Source organism: Lissotriton vulgaris, chromosome 8 (genome assembly GCF_964263255.1).
Source record: "Lissotriton vulgaris chromosome 8, aLisVul1.2, whole genome shotgun sequence".
Classification (NCBI taxonomy): domain Eukaryota; kingdom Metazoa; phylum Chordata; class Amphibia; order Caudata; family Salamandridae; genus Lissotriton; species Lissotriton vulgaris.
Window position 1 is genome coordinate 481,126,299 of NC_141696.1, and position 22,612 is coordinate 481,148,910.

The following is a 22,612-nucleotide window of genomic DNA, read 5'->3' on the forward strand; positions in this document are numbered from 1 at the left end:
TGAGGTGGAGGTAGCATCTTAACAGGGACATTTCTTAACTTTACATTATTGTAAAGCCATGCCAAACATACTTTGTCAACCTAAATCCCTATTCTGCTATTAGCTTTTCAGGGATTTTCTTTCAAATGTATTTTATATGAAATATATTTTGTGAGTAAGTTGATGTTTTTTGTTATAGTTCATGTATTTTGTAAGTCTTATATTTTGTTTTAGTAATACTTACCTAATACCACACATATTCACTAAAGTTCTTCTATATCCCCCTCACACTTTTTACTTACCAGACACATTCCTTGTAATTATAATTAACAAAACTGGTGCTTATGTAAAGCGCTCCAATACCTTCGGGTCGAGTTCAAGCTATATACATCTGCAAAAAATAAAATAAAAAATTATCTGCATCAACCTTGCTTTTCTTCTTCCTGTCCTTGTGTAGCTTGGAACACTCTTTGATTCGGCTAGCTTTCCGCATACTTTCTTTGCATGCCCCATAAATCCTTTATATGCCCCTTCTTTCCTTTGTTGTCACAATATATTCCTTGCTGTATTTTCCCCTACACCAGTCCTTCAGTGTTCTGCCTTCATACTTTGACTAGCAGCCCGTCCCGACGTTGTCCGGGTATGAATTGCTGCCGGCCAGTAGTATATTGTTTAGTAGGATTTCGTTTTTATAGCATTTCTTATCTGTGACAGGCCAGTGAAACGCTCCGATTCACAGTGCACTGCTGATGCACTTAAGAGTGCGTGTTCAGTAGTGTTTGAACTCGAGTTTCCCTAATTTATTTTTCCTTGCAATATTATATAGCGCGAACTCGACAACATGGCATAAGCAATTTTTACATTACAGAAGAACACATTCATTTGTGGTAGGCACGGGGAGACAAAGCGATTTGCCTGGAATCACAGGATGTTGAGCTGATGCCGAGATTCGAACGTAGCTCCCCAGCTCTAAAGTTCGCAATTCTAGAACTTGTGGCGGGAGGTGTGTCTAAAAGTGTATGTAGGTGCTGGCCATCAATGAGAGAGACCTGTGCATTTTTCAAATGGGTGGTGAAAAAATATGAGTATGTTGCTGGAGATGTGGGCTGCCGTGCCACCAATGTACTTACCGGTGGAGGGTAAACACCCATTATTCCGCAACTTTCTTTCCGCATACCATCACTCCGCATACTTTCATTACGAAAGTACCATGACTCCGCAATGCCATTATAACGCATGGCATTACATTTTATATGCTTTTACCACGCATACATTTACAACGAAATTCGTTGTAAATGCATGAATGGTAAAAGCATGTTTTTTTTCTTATGTTTGGATAAGGTAAGTATGGGTATAGGGGTATATGTTTTGGGGTACTGAGGTATATGTTTTGGGGTGTTTGGGTATTTTAAGGGTTCAGATATAGTTTTGGGTTATGGGGTACAGGGGTAGTTTTAGGGTTCAGGGCTAGGTTTGGGTTTTGGGGTACAGGGGTATTTTAGGGTTCAGGGGTAGGTTTGGGTTTTGGGGTACAGGGGTATTTTTAGGGTTCTGGGCTAGGTTTGGGTTTTGGGGTATCGGGTATTTTTAGGGTTCAGGGGTAGGTTTGGGTTTTGGGGTACAGGGGTATTTTAACGGTTCAGGGCTAGGTTTGGGTTTTGGGGTACAGGGGTATTTTAGGGTTCAGGGGTAGGTTTGGGTTTTGGGGTACAGGGGTATTTTTAGGGTTCAGAGCTAGGTTTGGGTTTTGGGGTATAGGGGTATTTTTAGGGTTCAGGGCTAGGCTTGGGTTTTGGGGTACAGGGGTATTTTAGGGTTCAAGGGTAGGTTTGGGTTTTGGGGTACAGGGTTATTTTTTAGGATTCAGGGCTAGGTTTGGGGTACAGGGGTATTTTTAGGGTTCAGGGGTAAGTTTGGGTTTTGGGGTACAGGGGTATTTTAAAGGTTCAGGGCTAGGTTTGGGTTTTGGGGTACAGAGGTATTTTAGGGATCAGGGGTAGGTTTGGGTTTTGGGGTACAGTGGTATTTTTAGGGTTCAGGGGTAGGTTTGGGTTTTGGGGTACAGTGGTATTTTTAGGGTTCAGGGGTAAGTTTGGGTTTTGAGGTAAAGGGGAATTTATAGGGTTCAGGGCTAGGTTTGGGTTTTGGGGTACAGGGGTATTTTTAGGGTTTAGGGATAGGTTTGGGTTTTGGGGTACAGGGTATATTTATAGGGTTAAGATGGGATTAGTGTTTAAGGGTGTTGGGGTATTTTAAGGAGTAAGGGTGGGTTATGATAATGGGGTGCAGGGGTATTTAAAGGAAGCAGGTGGGATTAGCACACGGTATGAGACATGGTATTTATAGGGTTCAGGGCTAGGTTTGGGTTTTGGGGTACAGGGGTATTTTTAGGGTTTAGGGATAGGTTTGGGTTTTGGGGTACAGGGTATATTTATAGGGTTAAGATGGGATTAGTGTTTAAGGGTGTTGGGGTATTTTAAGGAGTAAGGGTGGGTTATGATAATGGGGTGCAGGGGTATTTAAAGGAAGCAGGGTGGGATTAGCACACGGTATGAGACATGGTATTTATAGGGTTCAGGGCTAGGTTTGGGTTTTGGGGTACAGGGGTATTTTTAGGGTTTAGGGATAGGTTTGGGTTTTGGGGTACAGGGTATATTTATAGGGTTAAGATGGGATTAGTGTTTAAGGGTGTTGGGGTATTTTAAGGAGTAAGGGTGGGTTATGATAATGGGGTGCAGGGGTATTTAAAGGAAGCAGGGTGGGATTAGCACACGGTATGAGACGTGGCATGAAGGGCGGAACGTACCACACGTCCCCAGCGTTTGTCAGGCTCCCAGCACACGCCCACAGCACAACACAGACACGCCCACAAGGGACTACTTTGCTAGCACGGTTCTTTTACATTTTAAATGTATATGGTGGGTGTCTGTATAGCCTATGTCCTTCTGCTGCAACTGCCCTTTCCAACGCTGTATTGGGTGTTGTGATTGGTGCTGTGGTTCCTGAGATTACCCGCCTCAAAGGTTTGGGCTCTCTCTTTATGGATTGAGTATGTGCATATTCATCAATATACATGTTGAAACTAGCATCGCCTCCTTGTAATATAACATTTGATAGATTTAAATAAACGTACTTTACTTATATGTGCAGTGTTTCTTTTGTAGCCTGTTAAACAAAGTCATATTTGTCTCCTATAAATATTTTTTCCACAGATTGAATAGTGTAATGCACTCCACGCTGTCAGTTTGAATGACTGAAGCAAAGACACAGCCCAGGCAGTTGCATTATATAACTATTTCCCACTCAAAGTGATAAAGACTCCGTAGTCGCTCCTTCAATTATCTTACTGTCAAAGTATAGAACGATGGGATTGTTTTCTGATGTCTGCTTGTTATTAATGAAGTGGTGGTTTATCGCTTTATGAACACACGTGTAATCTGATATCTACGTGTGTCAGTAGATTTACATTTTGATAGAGCAAGATGGCCGCCGCCTTAACCCCTTTGGTACACCAAACAGTAGTCTGCACCTGTGAAAGTCAGCGTCCTTTCTCTAGCTCCACTGTAAGGAAATCCCCTTCTTCCTCATTTGTTGACGCTGACATGTGACGTCAGGGAGCGCGCTTGTTTTGGAGTGTTCAAAGCAGAGAGAAGGGAAGGGAATAATAATATACGATAGAGTCACTACATCTACCCTTGATCTGGACACCCTGGTCGGCATGCGGCGCAGCAAAGCCGAGGTGGAGCGCTATATTGCTTCCGTGCAGAGTTCTGCGCCGTCCCCGCGAGAGGTGAGAAGTGAAGATGCTCCGCGCGCACAAATCTAGGGCCGGCTCTGCTCTTTGCCGGCAGGAACGCGGAACTCTGACGTTTTGGAACGTGATTGCTTAGTCACTTTTATGATTGCAGCATACTGGTGTGCTTGATGTTTATGTGGCTAGTTTAACACTTTGAGCGGCACTTCATTGTGAGTTGCTGAACTAGACCAACGGCGCGAATCTTTTCTTCAGGGGATCTGAAAATATGTATTTATATTGAGAATAGTAAAGTATATGCATGTATATGAATTAGGCGAGACTCTTTTAAGTACTCGAACATTGCTTGGATTAATCTGAGATCAATGAATTTGTGCCATCACTTGTCAGGCCCGAGATATGTCTTGTTTGGTGATCAAGTAAAGTATGAAAGGTGTTCAAAGTTCTTCGCGCAAGAAATCATTGTCCACATCTCTCTTTTAGGAGCAAAAAAGGCCACTTTATTTTAGGACAGGTGCATCATACTTTTCACGAAACACATTTCATTATTTATTTATTTACAAAATCCAACTCTACAATGATCTTACAAAACTGAATCCCAAAACCCAGAACGAAACTCCTACCTACTACCCCTAACCTACCCACGCTACCCTTCAGGATGGCCAACCCGCTCCAGGCTGCCCACCCCCACTACCAAAAACCCCGCCTCTAATTAGAACAAAGGCACCCATCCTAACTGTGGCAGGCTAAGAAAAGGAGCAGCACCTAGAGTGCCGCATAGGAAGAAAACACCCCCCACCCAAATGTAAAGAAAAAGGGGAGGGCGGGTGGGGCAAAACAAACCTCCCACCTAGCCACCCGCTACGCAGTTCCCAACCGCCAGGCTGACTCCCTTATATCTGTTCCCTAATCAGTCCCCACCTGATTTCCTGATTCTCGCGCGAACCTACCCAGGAAGAGACCGGCTCGCGCCTGGCTCTCCCTGGGTCCCCCCTCGCGCAAGAAATCATTGTCCACATCTCTCTTTTAGGAGCAAAAAAGGCCACTTTATTTTAGGACAGGTGCATCATACTTTTCACGAAACACATTTCATTATTTATTTATTTACAAAATCCAACTCTACAATGATCTTACAAAACTGAATCCCAAAACCCAGAACGAAACTCCTACCTACTACCCCTAACCTACCCACGCTACCCTTCAGGATGGCCAACCCGCTCCAGGCTGCCCACCCCCACTACCAAAAACCCCGCCACCCAGGAAAACCTTTAGTGTTTTCCTGCCCCACCAAAAGGACAGGAAGGGGCACACCATAATTGAACTTGAAGAACCTTACTAATCAAATCCCTGAGCTCTAAAAGGTAAAAGGAAATACCCAAAGCTGAGAGATGCACACCGTCCTCACAAAATAAATGATGTTCAGAGACCTGTAAATGATAATGATTCAAACAGTATATACCCAAATTATGACAAAAAGGTCGCATTGTCCTGTTCACTTTTCTCCTGGCCTTTTCAAGAGCGGAATGGTTCCTCGCTCCACGCCATTGCAGACGAGGCACAAATTCAGTCCATATCAACATGGTGTTCACCCATGTGGTTTTTATAATTTCCAGGTCTTGCTTCATGAGTTTCAACAAAGTCAACCCCGATAAAGTAACCAAGTCATTCTCCCCCAGATGTAGCACCAGGAGATCCGGAGGGCCCCCCAAACACTGGGAAACCAAAGCAGCCAAGGCGGGAAAAAGCCCACCCCAGCGCATGCCCCCTGTTCCATGCCAGGAGACTTCGTGTGACGTGCTGTTTAGACCCAGCGATCTCCCACAGAGCTGAGTGGCAGCGGCTAAAGCTGCACGTTTAATAAAAGAGTGCCCCAGTATCCACACCCTCCGTTTGCCTCCGGCGACCGACGGCCAAGGACCTAGGAGAGAAAGAGATGTTAGACAATCCAAAAATGCACTACTTTCTCACATATTTCTCACAACACTTGGAACGCCAACGCCCAATGCGTCGGATCTGGGACCAGTCCCACCCCAAACGAGCGGCCTCCGTTGCCGCACCAATTCTGAATGAATGTGTACCAAACTGAACCGGATCCTTCCCCAAGCGCAACAACACTTTGCGCAATACAGCCAACAATTGGGATGCCACAATGGGACTACCATCCACATGACAAAATATAGACCCCTGGAGAAAATGCGGAGAGGAGACAAACACTTCCCATTCCCCAACCGGGCAACATGCAGAAACACCACTCCTGCCAAGGAACACCCACTTACCCCTCCCCAACTGGTCAGTTTTGGATGCCCGTAGCCACAGCCGCACCCTGTCACTCTCCAACACTACCTCACTACTAGTCATGCCTACCCTACCCCGTAACCCCAACAATTCAGACGCCCGAAATGCCCCAAAGAACAACCAAATGAAACACAAACGAAATTTGGCACACTCAAAGGCATCATGACAACACACCTCCAACTCCGGTAACAACAACTGAAGCAACTCAAAAGTCACTGGCTGCCGGAGATTTGGACCACCAGCCCGAAGCCTAGCCAAACCTTTTAACATTTTACGAACCAACACCCCCCCAACCGGATCCCTTCCCCACCAAAGCTGCCCATAAAAAGAAATCCCAGCCAACTTGCCCGAAATGGTAGTGGGCGATAAACCTTTGTCAGCCAAATGCAACACAAACTGCAAGATGCCATGTTCATCAGACCAATCAGCCCCAGACGGTCCCACCCAATCCTTACCGAACTGCAGAAACTCACTCCAAGCCTTCACATACCCCCGCCTTGTGGAGGCAGCCACCGAATGTTCGACTAAGTGGTGAACCCTCAATCCCCCAGGTCCCATACGTACTGTGGGATCGCTGTTGGTTCCAGGTCCGCCCCAGGAGCTAACTTGCGGAACTCTGCCCACTGAAATCGAGACAAAGAGTCAGCGATGCAGTTAGAGGTACCAGGAACATGCCGTGCTTTAAACACAATATTCAATTGCAGACACCGCAGCATGAATGCGCGCAGTAAGCGCAACACCCTCAAATCACGAGCCTTCTGGTGATTGACAAGATGTACAACTGCCAAGTTGTCCACATGAAACAGAACTGATCGATTCCGAAACTCATCCCCCCACAGATACAAAGCAACCAGCAGTGGGAAGAGCTCCAGAAAGGCGATGCTACGGCCTTGTTCCTGCCAGTGCGCCGGCCATCCGGCCGCACACCACCTACCGTCCCAAAAGATCCCGAAGCCGTGAGCCCCAGAAGCATCAGTGAATAACTGTACCTGCCACACCATGTCCTCATCCGCAAAAAACAAGGACACGCCATTGAACTCCTGCAGAAAGCGAAGCCAGACTGTCAGATCGGCACGGACAGCGGCGGTAATGCGTACCCGATGATGGGGGAGGCTCGCCCCGGACATGGACAGACCCAGACGCCTGCAGAAAGTCCTACCCGCCCGCACAACCCTACAAGCAAAATTGAGGTACCCCAACAGCTTCTGGACAGTTTTCAAAACGACTTTCCGTTCCCCCAAAACCAGTTGTATGAAATCAGACATTTCCGTCACTTTAGCTGCAGGCAATCTCGCCATCATAGACAGCGTGTCAATTTCAATCCCCAAGAAAACCAGGGACGTACAGGGGCCCTCAGTTTTGTCCGGCGCCAAAGGAACACCCAATTCCTCCGCCAGGGCCTGAAAGCTGTTCAAAGCCGACTGACACTGCCCGGAGCGACCTTCCCCAATGAAAAGAAAATCATCCAGGTAATGACAGACCAGGATGTGGCCAGTAACAAAAGTGAATCTCCACTGCAGGAAGGTACTGAAGGTTTCAAAAAGGGAGCAGGACACGGAACAGCCCATGGGCAACACTCGATCCACGTAGAAACAACCATCAAACTGCATACCCAACAGACTGAAATCCCAAGGATGGATGGGCAGGAGCCGGAAAGCCGACTGAATGTCGCTCTTCGCCAGCAACGCCCCAACACCTGCCATGCGCACGAGCCGTAAGGCATCGTCCACCGAGGCATAAGTGACGGTTGAGTCGGCTGGATCGATGAAGTCATTAATGGACGTACCCTCTGGCCAGGACAGATGGTGGATAAGACGAAACTCCCCTGCCGCCTTCTTGGGCACCACGCCCAGGGGCGAAACAATCAAGTCGGGCAGAGGACAAGACACAAAAGGACCAGCAATCCTACCAGCCGCAAGCTCGGCATCCAGCTTCTTCCTCACAACCTTTGGACTCTCCTTCACAGACTTCAAATTGTCCGACCACCTGCCCACCCGGGGTCCCTGATACCCAATCCGAAAACCGATTTTGAAACCCCAAGACAAAATCTTAGCGGCTTCAAAGTCCGGATAATCCACGAGCCAGAGATCGAGAACCTTCTGCCTAATAGGAGTAGGAGCCCTTGTGAACAGACTGTTGTTGCTGTCCCCTACCCCCGAAACCTCGTCCCTGACCGCCCAATTGTTGTCCAGGAAAACAGTGGGTGAGGGGGTGCTTTCCTCCACACTGAGAACACTCATGCTTGTACCTACAAGCTGGCCTGTTACAGGAACCCCGGTTAAAGTGCCAGCAAGTGCCAGTGGCGGCTGATTGACCTCTGCCCCAAACCCCCGCCCCAGACTGAGCGGGGCGAGCTGAAAAGGGCCGATAATACACCGGCTGTCCGCTAGCCGTGTGGGTCGTAGCAGACGGATTAGCCGATGCCATCCACTGTAACCATAATTCAGAATCAACCTCGCCCCACGAACGCTCGGGGAAAGCGCTCATGCGGGCCCTGAATTCGTCATCATAGGACAACCAGGCAAAACCACCAAAATAACTGTGAGCCTTGCGGACACTATCAGCATATTTAAACATATCAATTGCCTTCTCGGGATGACGTTGACAATAAACACTGGCATAAATCAAAAAAGCCGAAGTCCAATTCTCTATAGACTTCGGAACACGAGGCCTCCGAGCCAGTTCTAACTCCTCCTCCTTCGACCCCTCTTTTGCCTGAACATCCCTATGGAGAAGTCGAAAAACATCCACAAAGGCCCCTGACCATATCAAATTCTTCGTTTTTTCGGACAAATGAGACCCCAAAGGCATCCCCACCCCAGAATAAGGTAACTTTTTCGGTAGGATACTATCCTCCGCAGCCTGTGGGGCAACCATTCCACCATTCCCTGTAGTAGAAACCTCTTTGGCAACTTGCCCCATAGGAACATTCGAAAATACCGGCCGCTCAAGCCTCGGTGCCAGAGCGACTCGCTCAACCACAACCCCATCCTCAGTAGAAACATTCGAAAATACAGGCCGCTCAAGCCTCGGAGCCAGAGCGACTCGCTCAACCACAACCCCATCCCCAGTAGAAACATTCGAAAATAAAGGCCGCTCAGGCCTCGGTGCCAGAGCGACTCGCTCAACCACACCATCTCCCGTACCAATAGATCTTGTACTCTTCACCGGGAGACTCTCCCTAGGTTGCCACACAGACCACCACCCATCCTTACCTTTTGGCAATTGCTCTGACTGCAGTGTGACAGCCCCACGATCCTTCTGCGAAGGTCCAGACCTCACTGCCCCTCGTACACCTGCATGGTCCGCTCGAGACTCCTGCAAAACACGAGAAACAGTGGGTTGCCCCATCCCACCCCCCTGGGCCCGTGCTGCCAAAAGCCCAACATTTGATTCTCTCAATTCCCCCTCCTCCAAATCCTCCCCACGAAAACTCCCACAGAAAGCTTCATCAGAAAAGAAAACTTGGTCACTGCCACTGGGCATAGCCCCATCACCAATACCCCCATCATAAAACTGCCAATCAATAGGCTGAAAGCTGTTTACATTGAAAACTGTAGAAGAGCTATCCGCTCCAGATAGCCCCCCGCGAAGCCCACCACTGGAAACAGCCGTGTGGACAGGTCCCGGGCCCGTAGAAGCAGCCGACAGCCGCCCAGCCGAAGGCGCCGCATGAAAACTGCGGCCGCTCAAGCCAGACAAAGAAGAGGACCCCGCAACCGGGTCCACGAAAACGCCATCTCCCCCCGAGGAACGAGCTACCGACGCCAAACCATGTTCGCCCACCGTCCCAGGCGCAGGGCCACCCAAACGGCCACCCGGCCGACCCCTGGGAACCGGAAAAAGGGTAGGACCCGTGCCTGTGGGCGCCCCCTTTTGCAACGAACCCCTCCCACTCGAAGCCAAGGGGGTGGAGGTGGCAGACCCCAGGCCAGACACACCGGTGTCCATGGACTGTGCAGCTGGGGGTGGCAGCCCAAAAGTGGCAGCACCCGCAGAAAGTACGACAGCAGCAGGGGGCGGGACGTCAGGGGGAGGGCAGTCCGGCAACTCGTCCGGCAGGGGGCGGACATCAGTCCCATCCCGGGGCGGGAAGCCAAAAGAGGGGTGGGGGGCAGTACCAGGCCCCGGTACAGCGGGGGAGAGCAGGAAACATTGCCCGTTTAGCCACAGGTAAGGCGAGGCCCCGTCCGACAATAGGGGAACCGCAGAGGGGGGAACAGGGGGCACCACTGCAGGGGAGGGGAATTGCACACGCCCAGGCACATCCAGGCTCCGCCCACGCTTGGGTCTAGGGCCCGCCTGAGGCTTCCCCGACTTCCCCCGGACCAGCCCGCTGGGGCTCGGCGCCTGTCGGCCCGCCGAACGGCCCCTCCTCCCCCCGGGCGCCCCACGTGTGCCAGCACTAAAAAATGGTAAACCACATACCTGCTGGGAGGCGCCCGGGGCATCCGGCGGGGGTTCCACATCAACGGCGGGCAACATTAGCCCAGGCCCGTCAGCCGGCATCGCCGCCTCTCCGTCTTCCTCCTCCTCCAGGCCCTGCGATAAGCAGGCTTCCACCGCCCTGGATACGCCCTCAGACGCCTTGCGAGGGGGGCGAGCCATGCCGACCCACGCCTCCGCCGGGACACCTGGCCGCAGCAGGTCTTCGCGCCCCGCCTCACACAGGATTTGCACCGCCCTCCGGACCTCAGCCGCCGCCTCCATGACCCAGGAAACAAGGTAAACCACGAGCGCCGCAAAACAAACCTCCCACCTAGCCACCCGCTACGCAGTTCCCAACCGCCAGGCTGACTCCCTTATATCTGTTCCCTAATCAGTCCCCACCTGATTTCCTGATTCTCGCGCGAACCTACCCAGGAAGAGACCGGCTCGCGCCTGGCTCTCCCTGGGTCCCCCCTAGGAATGGGTGACTTGGTGGCCTCCCAAAAAGTGACAATTAATGATCTTTGACGTAAAATATCTGAGGAATAGATGTTAGTGAAAAGATACACATTAGTTAATTTTTCACTACATAGTGCCTTGACTGTTTAAACGATATTACCTCTTAACATACAGAAATCCCCCTCATGCTAGTTATACAAGCAATAGTGGTCCAAGATGGTGCTTCCCAAATTTTTTGACAAACCTTCGCTAGCCAACTAGGTTTGATGGACATGAGGTGGGCGATTTATTTATTTTTTAATTTTTTTAACTTAATGTGACTAAAGCATCATGTGATAGCAAAATGCACATTGTACACACTTAGTGACCATTTTAATAGACAGACATAGTTTTATTGGCAAAACTATATTGCACAAGTGAAAATGCGTGGAAATCGCGCTTTATTGAATATTTATCATTTGTGCATCACCAAGTAAGATGTCTTGATTAGTTTGATCCTATTAAAATCATTGTTTCCATCTCACTTCAGAATTACAAAAAAGTGCTTCTTTTTTGCTTTCCAAACTACTTAATGTGCACAGTTCATTTACAGATATTTACATTTTGATGTGTATTACAAAACTAATTACATTCTACAGCCTTTCCTTTCTCACTCACTGTATCCCAGCAAGATTGTCACATAATTCACTTTACTTTCTCTGAATGCAAAGTGAGAGGAGCTTGTAAACCCTAATTCCCATGTCAAACAAAATAAGCAGCAGTTTGTTAGAACACATAGCTTGACGTTTGACCACTGTATTTGAAGCACAGCAAATGTGACAAGATAAATACAGAATTTAATGGCTTGTTTATTTATTACTTGGTCTTTCACAACCAACCTAGTTTAGCAAATGCTGGTCTAGGAGAGTATAGCTTCGTTGACTTCTAACCGTATATACTTTAGTGCCCCCTGTAAGTATAAGCTCAAATGACCCATTGCAGTGTATATGTATAACTGCTATAGATGATCATATTTTTCAATACCCCTACACAGCAGTTTGCATCCTAGAAATTATATGTGCCATGACAAGAGAATACTGAGCATCAATGGCCCTAGACAGTACTATGCGTCAATGACCTCAGACAGTTTATGCATCACTTAAGTAAAGAAAGCAGTGAGCATCTGTTGCCCAAACCACCCCTTTCATCGACACGAGAAATCTAAGAGCATTGATCGGTATGACCGTACATGTATCATTTGTCTACGCCGATGACTTAGTATTGATTAGTCAAACAAAGGTGGGTCTGCAGCGTCTTCTTGACATCATGTTCCAATACTCTGAGGCTAACGGTTTTACCATCAACCTGGAGAAAACCATGACAATTAAAAAGAACCTTAAGAAAATACCTGACTGGTTTTGGGATAAGATTCAAATAGATTCAATGTCAGAGTATAAATACTTGGGGGTGATCCATCCATACTAATATAATAAAGAGAGAGCCCAAACCTTTGAGGCGGGTAATCTCAGGAACCAAAGCACCAATCACAACACCCAATACAGCGTTGGATAGGGCAGTTGCAGCAGAAGGACATAGGCTATGCAGACGCCCACCATATACATTTATAAGGCAAAAGAACAGTGCCAGCAAAGTAGTCCCTTGTGGGCCTGTCTGCGTTGTGCTGGGGGCGTGACAAACGCTGGGGGCGTGTGGTACGTTCCGCCCTTCATGCCATGTCTCATACCGTGTGCTAATCCCACCCTGCTCCCTTTAAATACCCCTGCACCCCATTATCATAACCCACCCTTACTCCTTAAAATACCTCAACACCCTTAAACACTAACCCATCTTAACCCTATAAATATACCCTGTACCCCAAACCTATCCCTAAACCCTAAAAATACCCCTGTACCCCAAAACCCAAACCTAGCCCTGAACCCTAAAAATACCACTGTACCCCAAAACCCAAACCTACCCCTGAACCCTAAAAATACCACTGTACCCCAAAACCCAAACCTACCCCTGAACCCTAAAATACCCTGTACCCCAAAACCCAAACCTAGCCCTGAACCCTAAAAATACCCCTGTACCCCAAACCTAGCCCTGAACCCTTAAAATACCCCTTACCCCAAAACCTACCCCTGAACCCAAAAAATACCCCTGTACCCCAAAACCCAAACCTAGCCCTGAACCCTAAAAATACCCCTGAACCCCAAAACCCAAACCTAGCCCTGAACCCTTAAAATACCCCTGTACCCCAAAACCTACCCCTGAACCCAAAAAATACCCCTGTACCCCAAAACCCAAACCTAGCCCTGAACCCTAAAAATACCCCTGTGCCCTGAACCCTAAAACTACCCCTGTACCCCATAACCCAAAACTATATCTGAACCCTTAAAATACCCAAACACCCCAAAACATATACCTCAGTACCCCAAAACATATACCCCTATACCCATACTTACCTTATCCAAACATAGGGAAAAAAACATGCTTTTACCATTCATGCATTCACAACGAATTTCGTTGTAAATGTATGCGTGGTAAAAGCATATAAAATGTAATGCCATGCGTTATAATGGCATTGCGGAGTCATGGTACTTTCGTAATGAAAGTATGCGGAGTGATGGTATGCGGAAAGAAAGTTGCGGAATAATGGGTGTTTACCCTCCCCCGGTAAGTACATTGGTGGCTCGGCAGCCCACATCTCCAGCAACATACTCCATATTTTTTTCACCACCCATTTGAAAAATGCACAGGTCTCTCTCATTGATGGCCAGCACCGACATACACTTTTAGACACCCCTCCCGCCACAAGTTCCAGAATTGCGAACTTTAGAGCTGGGGAGCTACGTTCGAATCACGGCATCAGCTCAACATCCTGTGATTCCAGGCAAATCGCTTTGTCTTCCTGTGCCTACCACAAATGAATGTGTTCTTCTGTAATGTAAATTGTGCTCATGCCATGTTGTCGAGTTCGTGCTATATAATATTGCAAGGAAAAATAAAGTAGTGAAACTCGAGTTCACACACTACTGAATGCGCACTCTTAAGTGCATCAGCAGTGCACTGTAAATCGGAATGTTTCACAGGCCTGTCACAGATAAGAAATGCTATCAAAACGAAATCCTACTAAACAATATACTACTGGCCGGCAGCAATTCATACCCGGACAACGTCGGGACGGGCTGCTAGTACTTAATATAATAAAGAGAGAGCCCAAACCTTTGAGGCGGGTAATCTCAGGAACCAAAGCACCAATCGCAACACCCAATACAGCGTTGGAAAGGGCAGTTGCAGCATAAGGACATAGGCTATGCAGACGCCCACCATATACATTTAAAAGGTAAAAGAACAGTGCCAGCAAAGTAGTCCCTTGTGGGCGTGTCTGCGTTGTGCTGTGGGCATGTGCTGGGGGCGTGACAAACGCTGGGGGCGTGTGGTACGTTCCGCCCTTCATGCCATGTCTCATACCGTGTGCTAATCCCACCCTGGTCCCTTTAAATATCCCTGCACCCCATAATCATAATCCACCCTTACTCCTTAAAATACCCCAACACCCTTAAACACTAACCCATCTTAACCCTATAAATATACCCTGTACCCCAAAACCCAAACCTATCCCTAAACCCTAAAAATACCCCTGTACCCCAAAACCCAAACCTACCCCTGAACCCTAAAAATACCACTGTACCCCAAAACCCAAACCTATCCCTGATCCCTAAAATACCCTTGTACCCCAAAACCCAAACCTAGCCCTGAACCCTAAAAATAACCCTGTACCCAAAAACCCTAACCTAGCTCTGAACCCTAAAAATACCCCTGTACCCCAAAACCCAAACCTAGCCCTGAACCCTAAAACTACCCCTGTACCCCATAACCCAAAACTATATCTGAACCCTTAAAATACCCAAACACCCCAAAACATATACCTCAGTACCCCAAAACATATACCCCTATACCCATACTTACCGTATCCAAATATAAGAAAAAAACAAGCATTTACAATGCAACTGTCTCGCCTTTGCAAAAGTTAGAGCGATTGGCATTGTAAATGACAACATTTTTATTTGTGTTGGTTTTGAAAACATATAAATAAATGGCATTGTCATTTACAATGCCAATAGCTTAATCTCTTGCAAACACGAGACCTATTGCACTTGCACCCACACACACACACACACAGAGCCGCACACACACACAGAGCCGCACACACACACACACACACACACACACACACACACACACACACACACACACACACACACACACACACACACACACACACACACACACACACACACACACACACACACACACACACACACACACACACACACACACACACACACACACACACACACACACACACACACACACACACACACACACACACACAGCCACACACACACAGGTGATATATTACTCTTGGTGGTGCATAATTCGAATGGCGAGCCATCCAGGTGTTTGCAACAGCGTGCATGCGAGTTCTGGCTGGAGGCAGTGCGAGTTTCTCTCCGTGCCTGTCAGGGGCTATAAGATGCTCACATTACGTGCTCATCCAATCCTTGGCCTCTTTAGAAAGCGCACAGAACAATGATCTCGTATGCAAGTCGCAGTTGTGAGTCTATGCAAATGTGGGAGTACGGTGGCACTCTATTGGAATTTTAGCGTATATGTTTAAACCACGCCCATAATTATATAGGAGGTGATGGAACTCCAGGGCAGGAGGAGGAGTGGACTCCTGGGCAGGAGGAGGAGGGGGGGGTGGACTCCGGGGCAGGGGGGTGGACTCCGGAGCAGGAGGGGGAGGTGGGGTGGACTCCGGAGCAGGAGGGGGGGTCGACTCCGGAGCAGGAGGGGGGGTGGACTCCGGGGCAGGAAAAGGAGGGGGGTGGACTCCGGGGCAGGAGGAAGAGGGGGGTGGACTCCGGGGCTGGAGGAGGAAGGGGGATGGAGTCCGGGGCAGGAGGAGGAAGGGGGGGTGGACTCCGGGGCAGGAGGAGGAAGGGGGGGTGGACTCCGGGGCTGGAGGAGGAAGGGGGATGGAGTCCGGGGCAGGAGGAGGAAGGGGGGGTGGACTCCGGTGCTGGAGGAGGAGGGGGGGTTGACTCCGGGGCAGGAGGAGGAGGGGGGATGGACTCAGGAGCGGGGAGGGGTCGACTCAGGAGCGGGGGTGTACTCTGGAGGGGGGGTGGACTCGGGGATGGATGCAGGGGGGTGGGCTCAGGAGCAGGGGGGGACTCAGGAGCACGGGGGGTTGGACTCGGACAGGAGGCTTGTGTGCACGGAAGGGACAAATAATTACTCTGCGGCGCATTCACTTCACAGCTCAACGTGTTCTCCGGAGCAACCAGGTGAGGAAGGGTCACATGGGAGCGGCTGTTTACCGCCTCCCGCCCACAGTCGACCAGCCCCCCCATAACCCTCCCCAAACACCCACACGGGGGGCAGGATTGAAAGGTGTGACCCCCCAAAAGGCTGTAGTCTTCATTCAACAGGTCTGTCTGCTGCTCAGGAGGTTTAAGTTAAATGTGGTCTACATTAAATCTAAAAAACGCACAACACAAACGTACTGTGCCTTCTCCACGTTCGCTGCAATGCACACTCACTTTATGCGGTTTCCGCGGCCGCTGCAAGGCACGCACACTTTGTGCTGTCTCCACGGCCACTGTGTCATGTACACTTTATGCGGTCCCCAGCTTTACCTTCGTTTACCCTCTGCCCTCGTCTCCCGGTTCTGTTTTTAATCCGATCAGCACTTTCCTACCCCCGGTTTGTGGCTTGACTTGTTGCACTCACTCACTGCCCTTCTCCTGGACACTCTGGGATGCGCGTACACCTCCAGACCCCTCCCTCCCTCCCACCACCAAACTCCCCCACCACACACATCCTGCACATGCCAGCAGAGCTCCCGAACCCTCCTGCGTTATTGAGGCACTCGGGAAAAGCAAAACTACTAGTACCACAATGCAAAGCAAAAATAACAAGCATTAGAAATGCAATAGGTCTCGCAGCATTAGAGTTAGTGCTTTTAGAATTGTTTATGGTTTTTTTTGTAAATCTTTAGCATTTTTGTTTCCTGTAGCCAATGCTAAAGAATTAAAAAAAAAAAAGCCATAAACATTTCTAAAAGCTCTAACTCAAATTCTCCGAGACCTATTGCATTGGAAATGCAATAGGTCTTGCAGTAGGAAAGTTTGAGCTATAGGTGTTATTTATTTTTTTGTTTTTTATTTATGTGTTGTTTTTTCTAAATAGCTAAATTAATAGCTTTCTTCTTTACAAAGCCAATAGTTATAATTTTTGTAAATGTGACACCTCTAGCATTTGTAAAGCAACATGTTTTGTATTAACGGGACTTATATGTGACTTATATGTATTGATATTAAAAAAATCAATGGCTTTAAAAAACAATTAATAATTAATACGTAAATAAAATGGATTTTATTTTATATTGCCAATAGCTTAAAGTTTATTAAATATATTTAGTGAAGATGCTGTGGTTGCGCTGAGTGAGGGTGAGTGAGGGTGAGTGAGGGTGAGGGTGAGTGAGGGTGAGTGAGGGTGAGTGAGGGTGAGTGAGGGTGAGTGAGGGTGAGTGAGGGTGAGTGAGTGAGGGTGAGGGTGAGTGAGTGAGGGTGAGTGAGTGAGGGTGAGTGAGTGAGGGTGAGTGAGTGAGGGTGAGTGAGTGAGGGTGAGTGAGTGAGGGTGAGTGAGTGAGGGTGAGTGAGTGAGGGTGAGTGAGTGAGTGAGGGTGAGTGAGTGAGTGAGGGTGAGTGAGTGAGGGTGAGTGAGTGAGTGAGGGTGAGTGAGTGAGTGAGGGTGAGTGAGTGAGTGAGGGTGAGAGGGTGAGGGGTTGAGGGTGAGTGAGGGTGAGGGTGAGGGGGTGAGGGGTTGAGTGAGAGTGAGGGTGAGTGAGGGGTTGAGGGTGAGTGAGGGTGAGGGGTTGAGGGTGGGTGAGGGGTTGAGGGTGAGTGAGGGTGAGGGGTTGAGGGTGAGTGAGGGTGAGGGTGAGTGAGGGTGAAGGTGGGTGAGGGTGAGTGAGGGTGGGTGAGGGTGGGTGAGGGTGAGTGAGTGTGGGTGAGTGTGAGTGAGTGTGAGGGTGAGGGTGAGGGTGAGTGTGAGGGTGAGTGTGAGGGTGAGGGTGAGGGTGAGGGTGAGGGTGAGTGTGAGGGTGAGTGTGAGGGTGAGGGTGAGTGTGAGGGTGAGTGTGAGGGTGAGTGTGAGGGTGAGTGTGAGGGTGAGTGTGAGGGTGAGTGTGAGGGTGAGTGTGAGGGTGAGTGTGAGGGTGAGTGTGAGGGTGAGTGTGAGGGTGAGGGTGAGTGTGAGGGTGAGTGTGAGGGTGAGTGTGAGGGTGAGTGTGAGTGTGAGGGTGAGGGTGAGTGTGAGTGTGAGTGTGAGTGTGAGTGTGAGTGTGAGGGTGAGTGTGAGTGTGAGTGTGAGTGTGAGGGTGAGTGTGAGGGTGAGTGTGAGGGTGAGTGTGAGTGTGAGGGTGAGTGTGAGGGTGAGTGTGAGGGTGAGTGTGAGGGTGAGGGTGAGGGTGAGGGTGAGTGTGAGTGTGAGGGTGAGTGTGAGTGTGAGGGTGAGGGTGAGGGTGAGGGTGAGGGTGAGTGTGAGTGTGAGGGTGGGTGTGAGGGTGGGTGAGGGGTTGAGGGTGTGGGTGAGTGTGGGTGAGTGTGGGTGAGTGTGGGTGAGGGGTTGAGGGTGAGTGAGGGTGAGGGGTTGAGGGGTTGAGGGGTTGAGGGTGAGTGAGGGTGAGTGAGGGGTTGAGGGGTTGAGGGTGAGTGAGGGTGAGGGGTTGAGGGTGAGGGGGTGAGGGGTTGAGGGTGAGTGAGGGGTTGAGGGTGAGGGGGTGAGGGGTTGAGGGTGAGTGAGGGTGAGGGGTTGAGGGTGAGTGAGGGTGGGTGAAGGTGAGTGTGGGTGAGTGTGGGTGAGGGATTGAGGGTGAGTGAGGGTGAGTGAGGGTGAGTGAGGGTGAGGGTGAGTGAGGGTGAGTGAGGGTGAGGGTGAGTGAGGGTGAGAGGGTGAGGGTGAGTGAGCTACATCTAATGACTTCAGAGGACTGCTTATAAACTGTTTAAATTACAACCACTGTCGATAGTAAGTACTATTGACCCTGATAACACCCTAATATATGTCCAAAGTCACAGTTTGGTAGGACTGGGCCAGACCAATGTATATGTTTCTATAAGTGTAGTCAGGACCATACAAGGGTTAGTTGAATAGCCTTGGCGGAAAACCCTGCTTCATTTTTTCGTATGAAACGATCCAGAGCGCCGCCTCAAATTGACAGGCGAAAGTATGATCTAAACATTACTGACATCTCCATCCTGAGGCGTGGGGTCTATAGCGTGACAGCTCGGTCTACACTTCATGCCCTTGGACGAACGCGGATTGGCTGTTCCGTTCTATGTGTCAGGAGCTCAAGGCTGACAAAACTGATGCCGAACTCCTAAAGGAAGTTTTAGAAAAAATGCGCTTGAGATGAGTAGCAACCAAATCGAAGGCAGGCAGATTTCGCTTCATTTATATCCAGTATCGTTGTTGTCCTGAGCGGCACCCTCGGGGCAACAGAAGCCGCTGCCATTGCTAAATAAAACAATGCAAACAATAGTTTAAAATATGGCGCGCTGAAGGATCTTAAATACAGCCTTTAACCCCTTAATCCTCGCTAATTGTACAAAACACCCACTGTAACGCAAGAGTCGAAGAGCGTTCTGACGTACCTTGCCTCGTAGTTTTTGCAGATGCGTAAGAAGTAGACAGAGGACTAACGCTTCCCCAGGGTAGGGTAACGGGGCGGCCATTTCAGAAGAGAGCGTTTCCGGTCGAGAGGAATGGCAGCTTCTCGGATGGCCACCATACCCTGAAGATTTGCCGTTTGATGGAGAAAGTAAACACAAATTGAGACAGAACACTTTATTGGTCTAAATGGAGGGAGTCTCCCTTCCAATTAGAAAGCCTGCTTGTGCGTGAGCTTGAGGTCCTTTCTAAGCAAGTCTGGTGAAGATATAAAACACTTTATTTCATTTCGGGTTACGTTATTAAGTGGAGAGGTCATTGAGTCGGTACTTGTTTTTCTAGCCTCTCCAGTGCATGTTTTGTTTGCTTCTTTACTTTTGTAGCAGGTAGTAAGATCTGATAATGTACCCCGAAGGACGGCAATAAGAGACTATACAAAAATGCAAATTCAAACAAATCGCCCAGCAAAACGTGTGCTCAAAGTCCTGAAACGCAAATAGATTTTCTGCTTGTGACAGGCCAGCTGTTTCTGTAATTCTTACACTATTACGTGATTATGCATGGAGTAAAAGTTTTGAACGCGACATGGCAGGCAGGGGAGGGGGCGGAGCGGGGGTGTGGGAGGAGTGCGGGAACAGACGGGGAGGAGAGTAGGAGGAGGAGAGTAGAGGAGGCACAGCCTAGCGGCCGTGCAATCAAGAAGTGAGGGGGTGGAGCTGGGGGAGGCAGGAGAGTAGGAGGAGGTAAGAGGTCTCGTGCCGCACACGGGCAAGGACCGTGGACCAGGGGTTAAGGCTGTCGGGTTATCGCGGGGCTGCACAATTGTGATCCACCCCAGCTTCGCCCGGATGCCAGGGGGGAGAGCGTCGCAATTGTGTGACAAAGGTCTCGTAAAGAGTGACAGGATCAGGCGGGCACTCATTTGGGCGGCGGCGGGGGGCTCTGAGGGAGGCAGGGAGCTGCTGCAGGTCGCCTGAGAGGAAGGATTGCTGGGCTTGTGGATAGAGGACGGTTTGTGGTTTTCGGGTGTGCGGGGCATCATTGGCGGTTGAAGGGAAATACTGCGGGCTCTGAGAAAGCGATGCTCGGGTTGACAGGCATTGCAAGGATACCCGGGGTGCTGTTAGAGGCTGCCGGGTTGGTTGGTTGCTTAGAGTTGTGGTTGCTGTGTCCAGTGGCCGCTTACGGGTCTGCGGGTGAGAGTATTTGGGTTCCCGAGGGGGGGGAATGCGGGCGAGTGTAGCGGACCAGTTCCCCTAAGGGTTGTTGTTTGGGAGGCCCCCCACACTGCACAGCCCCCAGCGGACGGGCCCAGACGGGGGAGCGCTCCAGGGCCGCAGATGCGATGGGACACACTGAGCTTAGGTCTCCCCGCATGGGGGATATGTGATTGGTGCCTGGATGCCCAGCGTTTCTCCAGTGCATTGTGCATGTGGCTCTGTCGGCTCCTGTCCCTTTAAGAATGCACTGCTCCCCGCGGCGGTCCTTGTCAATCAGCGGCGGTGTGCTTTGAAGTCGAAGCCCAGACCCCTGTCCTCAGCAGCTCACACGTTCCGGCGCCCAGAGACTCCCAGCAGCAGAGCCGGATCAGGGAAACTTTGGAGCCAGCATAGAGCCCGGCTCTGGGGACACCTTAGACACCCCCCCCCCCGACCAGCACACCACCGAGAGAGGGAACAGCTCCCCCCCCTCAAAGATAAGCAGAGCCCAAGGCAGAGAGCGGGGAGAAGACCCCACCTGGAAACAGTAGAGGAGAGTCCGCACCTCTTCCCCCAAGAGCAAGGAAAAAACAACACGCTATTTCCCCCCCCCCCCCCCCCCCCCCCCCCCCCCCAGCCAGGCAAGATAACTACAACCGCAGGACAGAGCAGGGAACTCCCGAAGTAACGCATGAGCACATGTAGGGCTCCTGCCCCCACTAAGGATCTAGATCCCTTTATAGTGTCTACATTAGGGATGGTGCATCTCTGGTCCTCAGGGCTCCTCGCCCCTCGTAGTGTTTCCTGCTGTGAGCCCCCTGGCGGGGGCGATGTGGGGGGCTAGTTCCCGGCCCTGTGAGGGGCTGTACCTGTTGCGTCCGTGGCTCCTCTGCAGATGCAGCAGCCCTGGTTCCGCCTGTCCTCAGTCGCTTCCCTCAGCCCCTCTCCCCTGTGCAGGCAGAGGAGCAAGCAGGGGCTACTGGGCTCAGAGCGAACAGCCGAAGCCTCCGGCTCATAATCACTGTGGCGAGGGAAGGGGGGGGGGGCAGGCGAGAAGACGGGAGGGGGAGAGGGAAGAGAACGGCGGGGAGAGGAGAAGAGAAGGAAAGGGAGAGAGGAGGGTGAGGAGGAAGCGGGGAGATGAGACAGAACCGAGTGGATGAGGGAAAATGCAAACTAGAAGAGAGGAGGTCAAGAAAGAGGGAAAGGGGCTTTAAGAACCAGAATGAAGGAACGGAATAAGAACAAGCACTCACCAGAGGACGACTTCTTCCGGCGGCGGTCGGGGCAAATGACAAAATAAACGGCTGCAAAAAAAAAAAAAAGTAAACGCCCACCGCCGCATGACGTTTTAAAAGGGGCGGAGAGGGAAAAAATGTACGGAACGCCCACGAATTGCCTCGGACAATGACGGACAGATCTCTCTTCGATTGGCTAGCCTCCATTTATGGAGTCCGCCTATGGAAGAGAGAGGCGGGACAAAGCCACATACTGTAAAAACATAAGATTTCGCCTGCGCGAACGCTGCTGCGCAGCGGACGCCAGGCGAAACCTAAACATGCTTTTACCATTCATGCATTTACAACGAATTTCGTTGTAAATGTATTCGTGGTAAAAGCATATAAAATGTAATGCCATGAGTTATAATGGCATTGCGGAGTCATGGTACTTTCGTAATGAAAGTATGCGGAGTAATGGTATGCGGAAAGGAAGTTGCGGAATAATGGGTGTTTACCCTCCCCGGTAAGTACATTGGTGGCACGGCAGCCCACAT

The 22,612-nt window shown here is 50.0% G+C and overlaps 1 protein-coding gene across 1 annotated transcript in view; it reads left to right on the plus strand.

The window, feature by feature from the left end:
• Window positions 1-3,569: 3,569 nt before the first annotated feature.
• Window positions 3,570-22,612, plus strand: part of LOC147697214 (E3 SUMO-protein ligase RanBP2-like) — a 485,030-nt gene continuing 465,987 nt past the window's right edge. Inside the window, exon 1 of the mRNA XM_086934287.1 lies at window positions 3,570-3,769. Within this exon, the coding sequence (XP_086790413.1) occupies window positions 3,698-3,769 (72 nt within the window). The 5' untranslated portion in view covers window positions 3,570-3,697. The remainder of the gene's footprint in view (window positions 3,770-22,612) is intronic.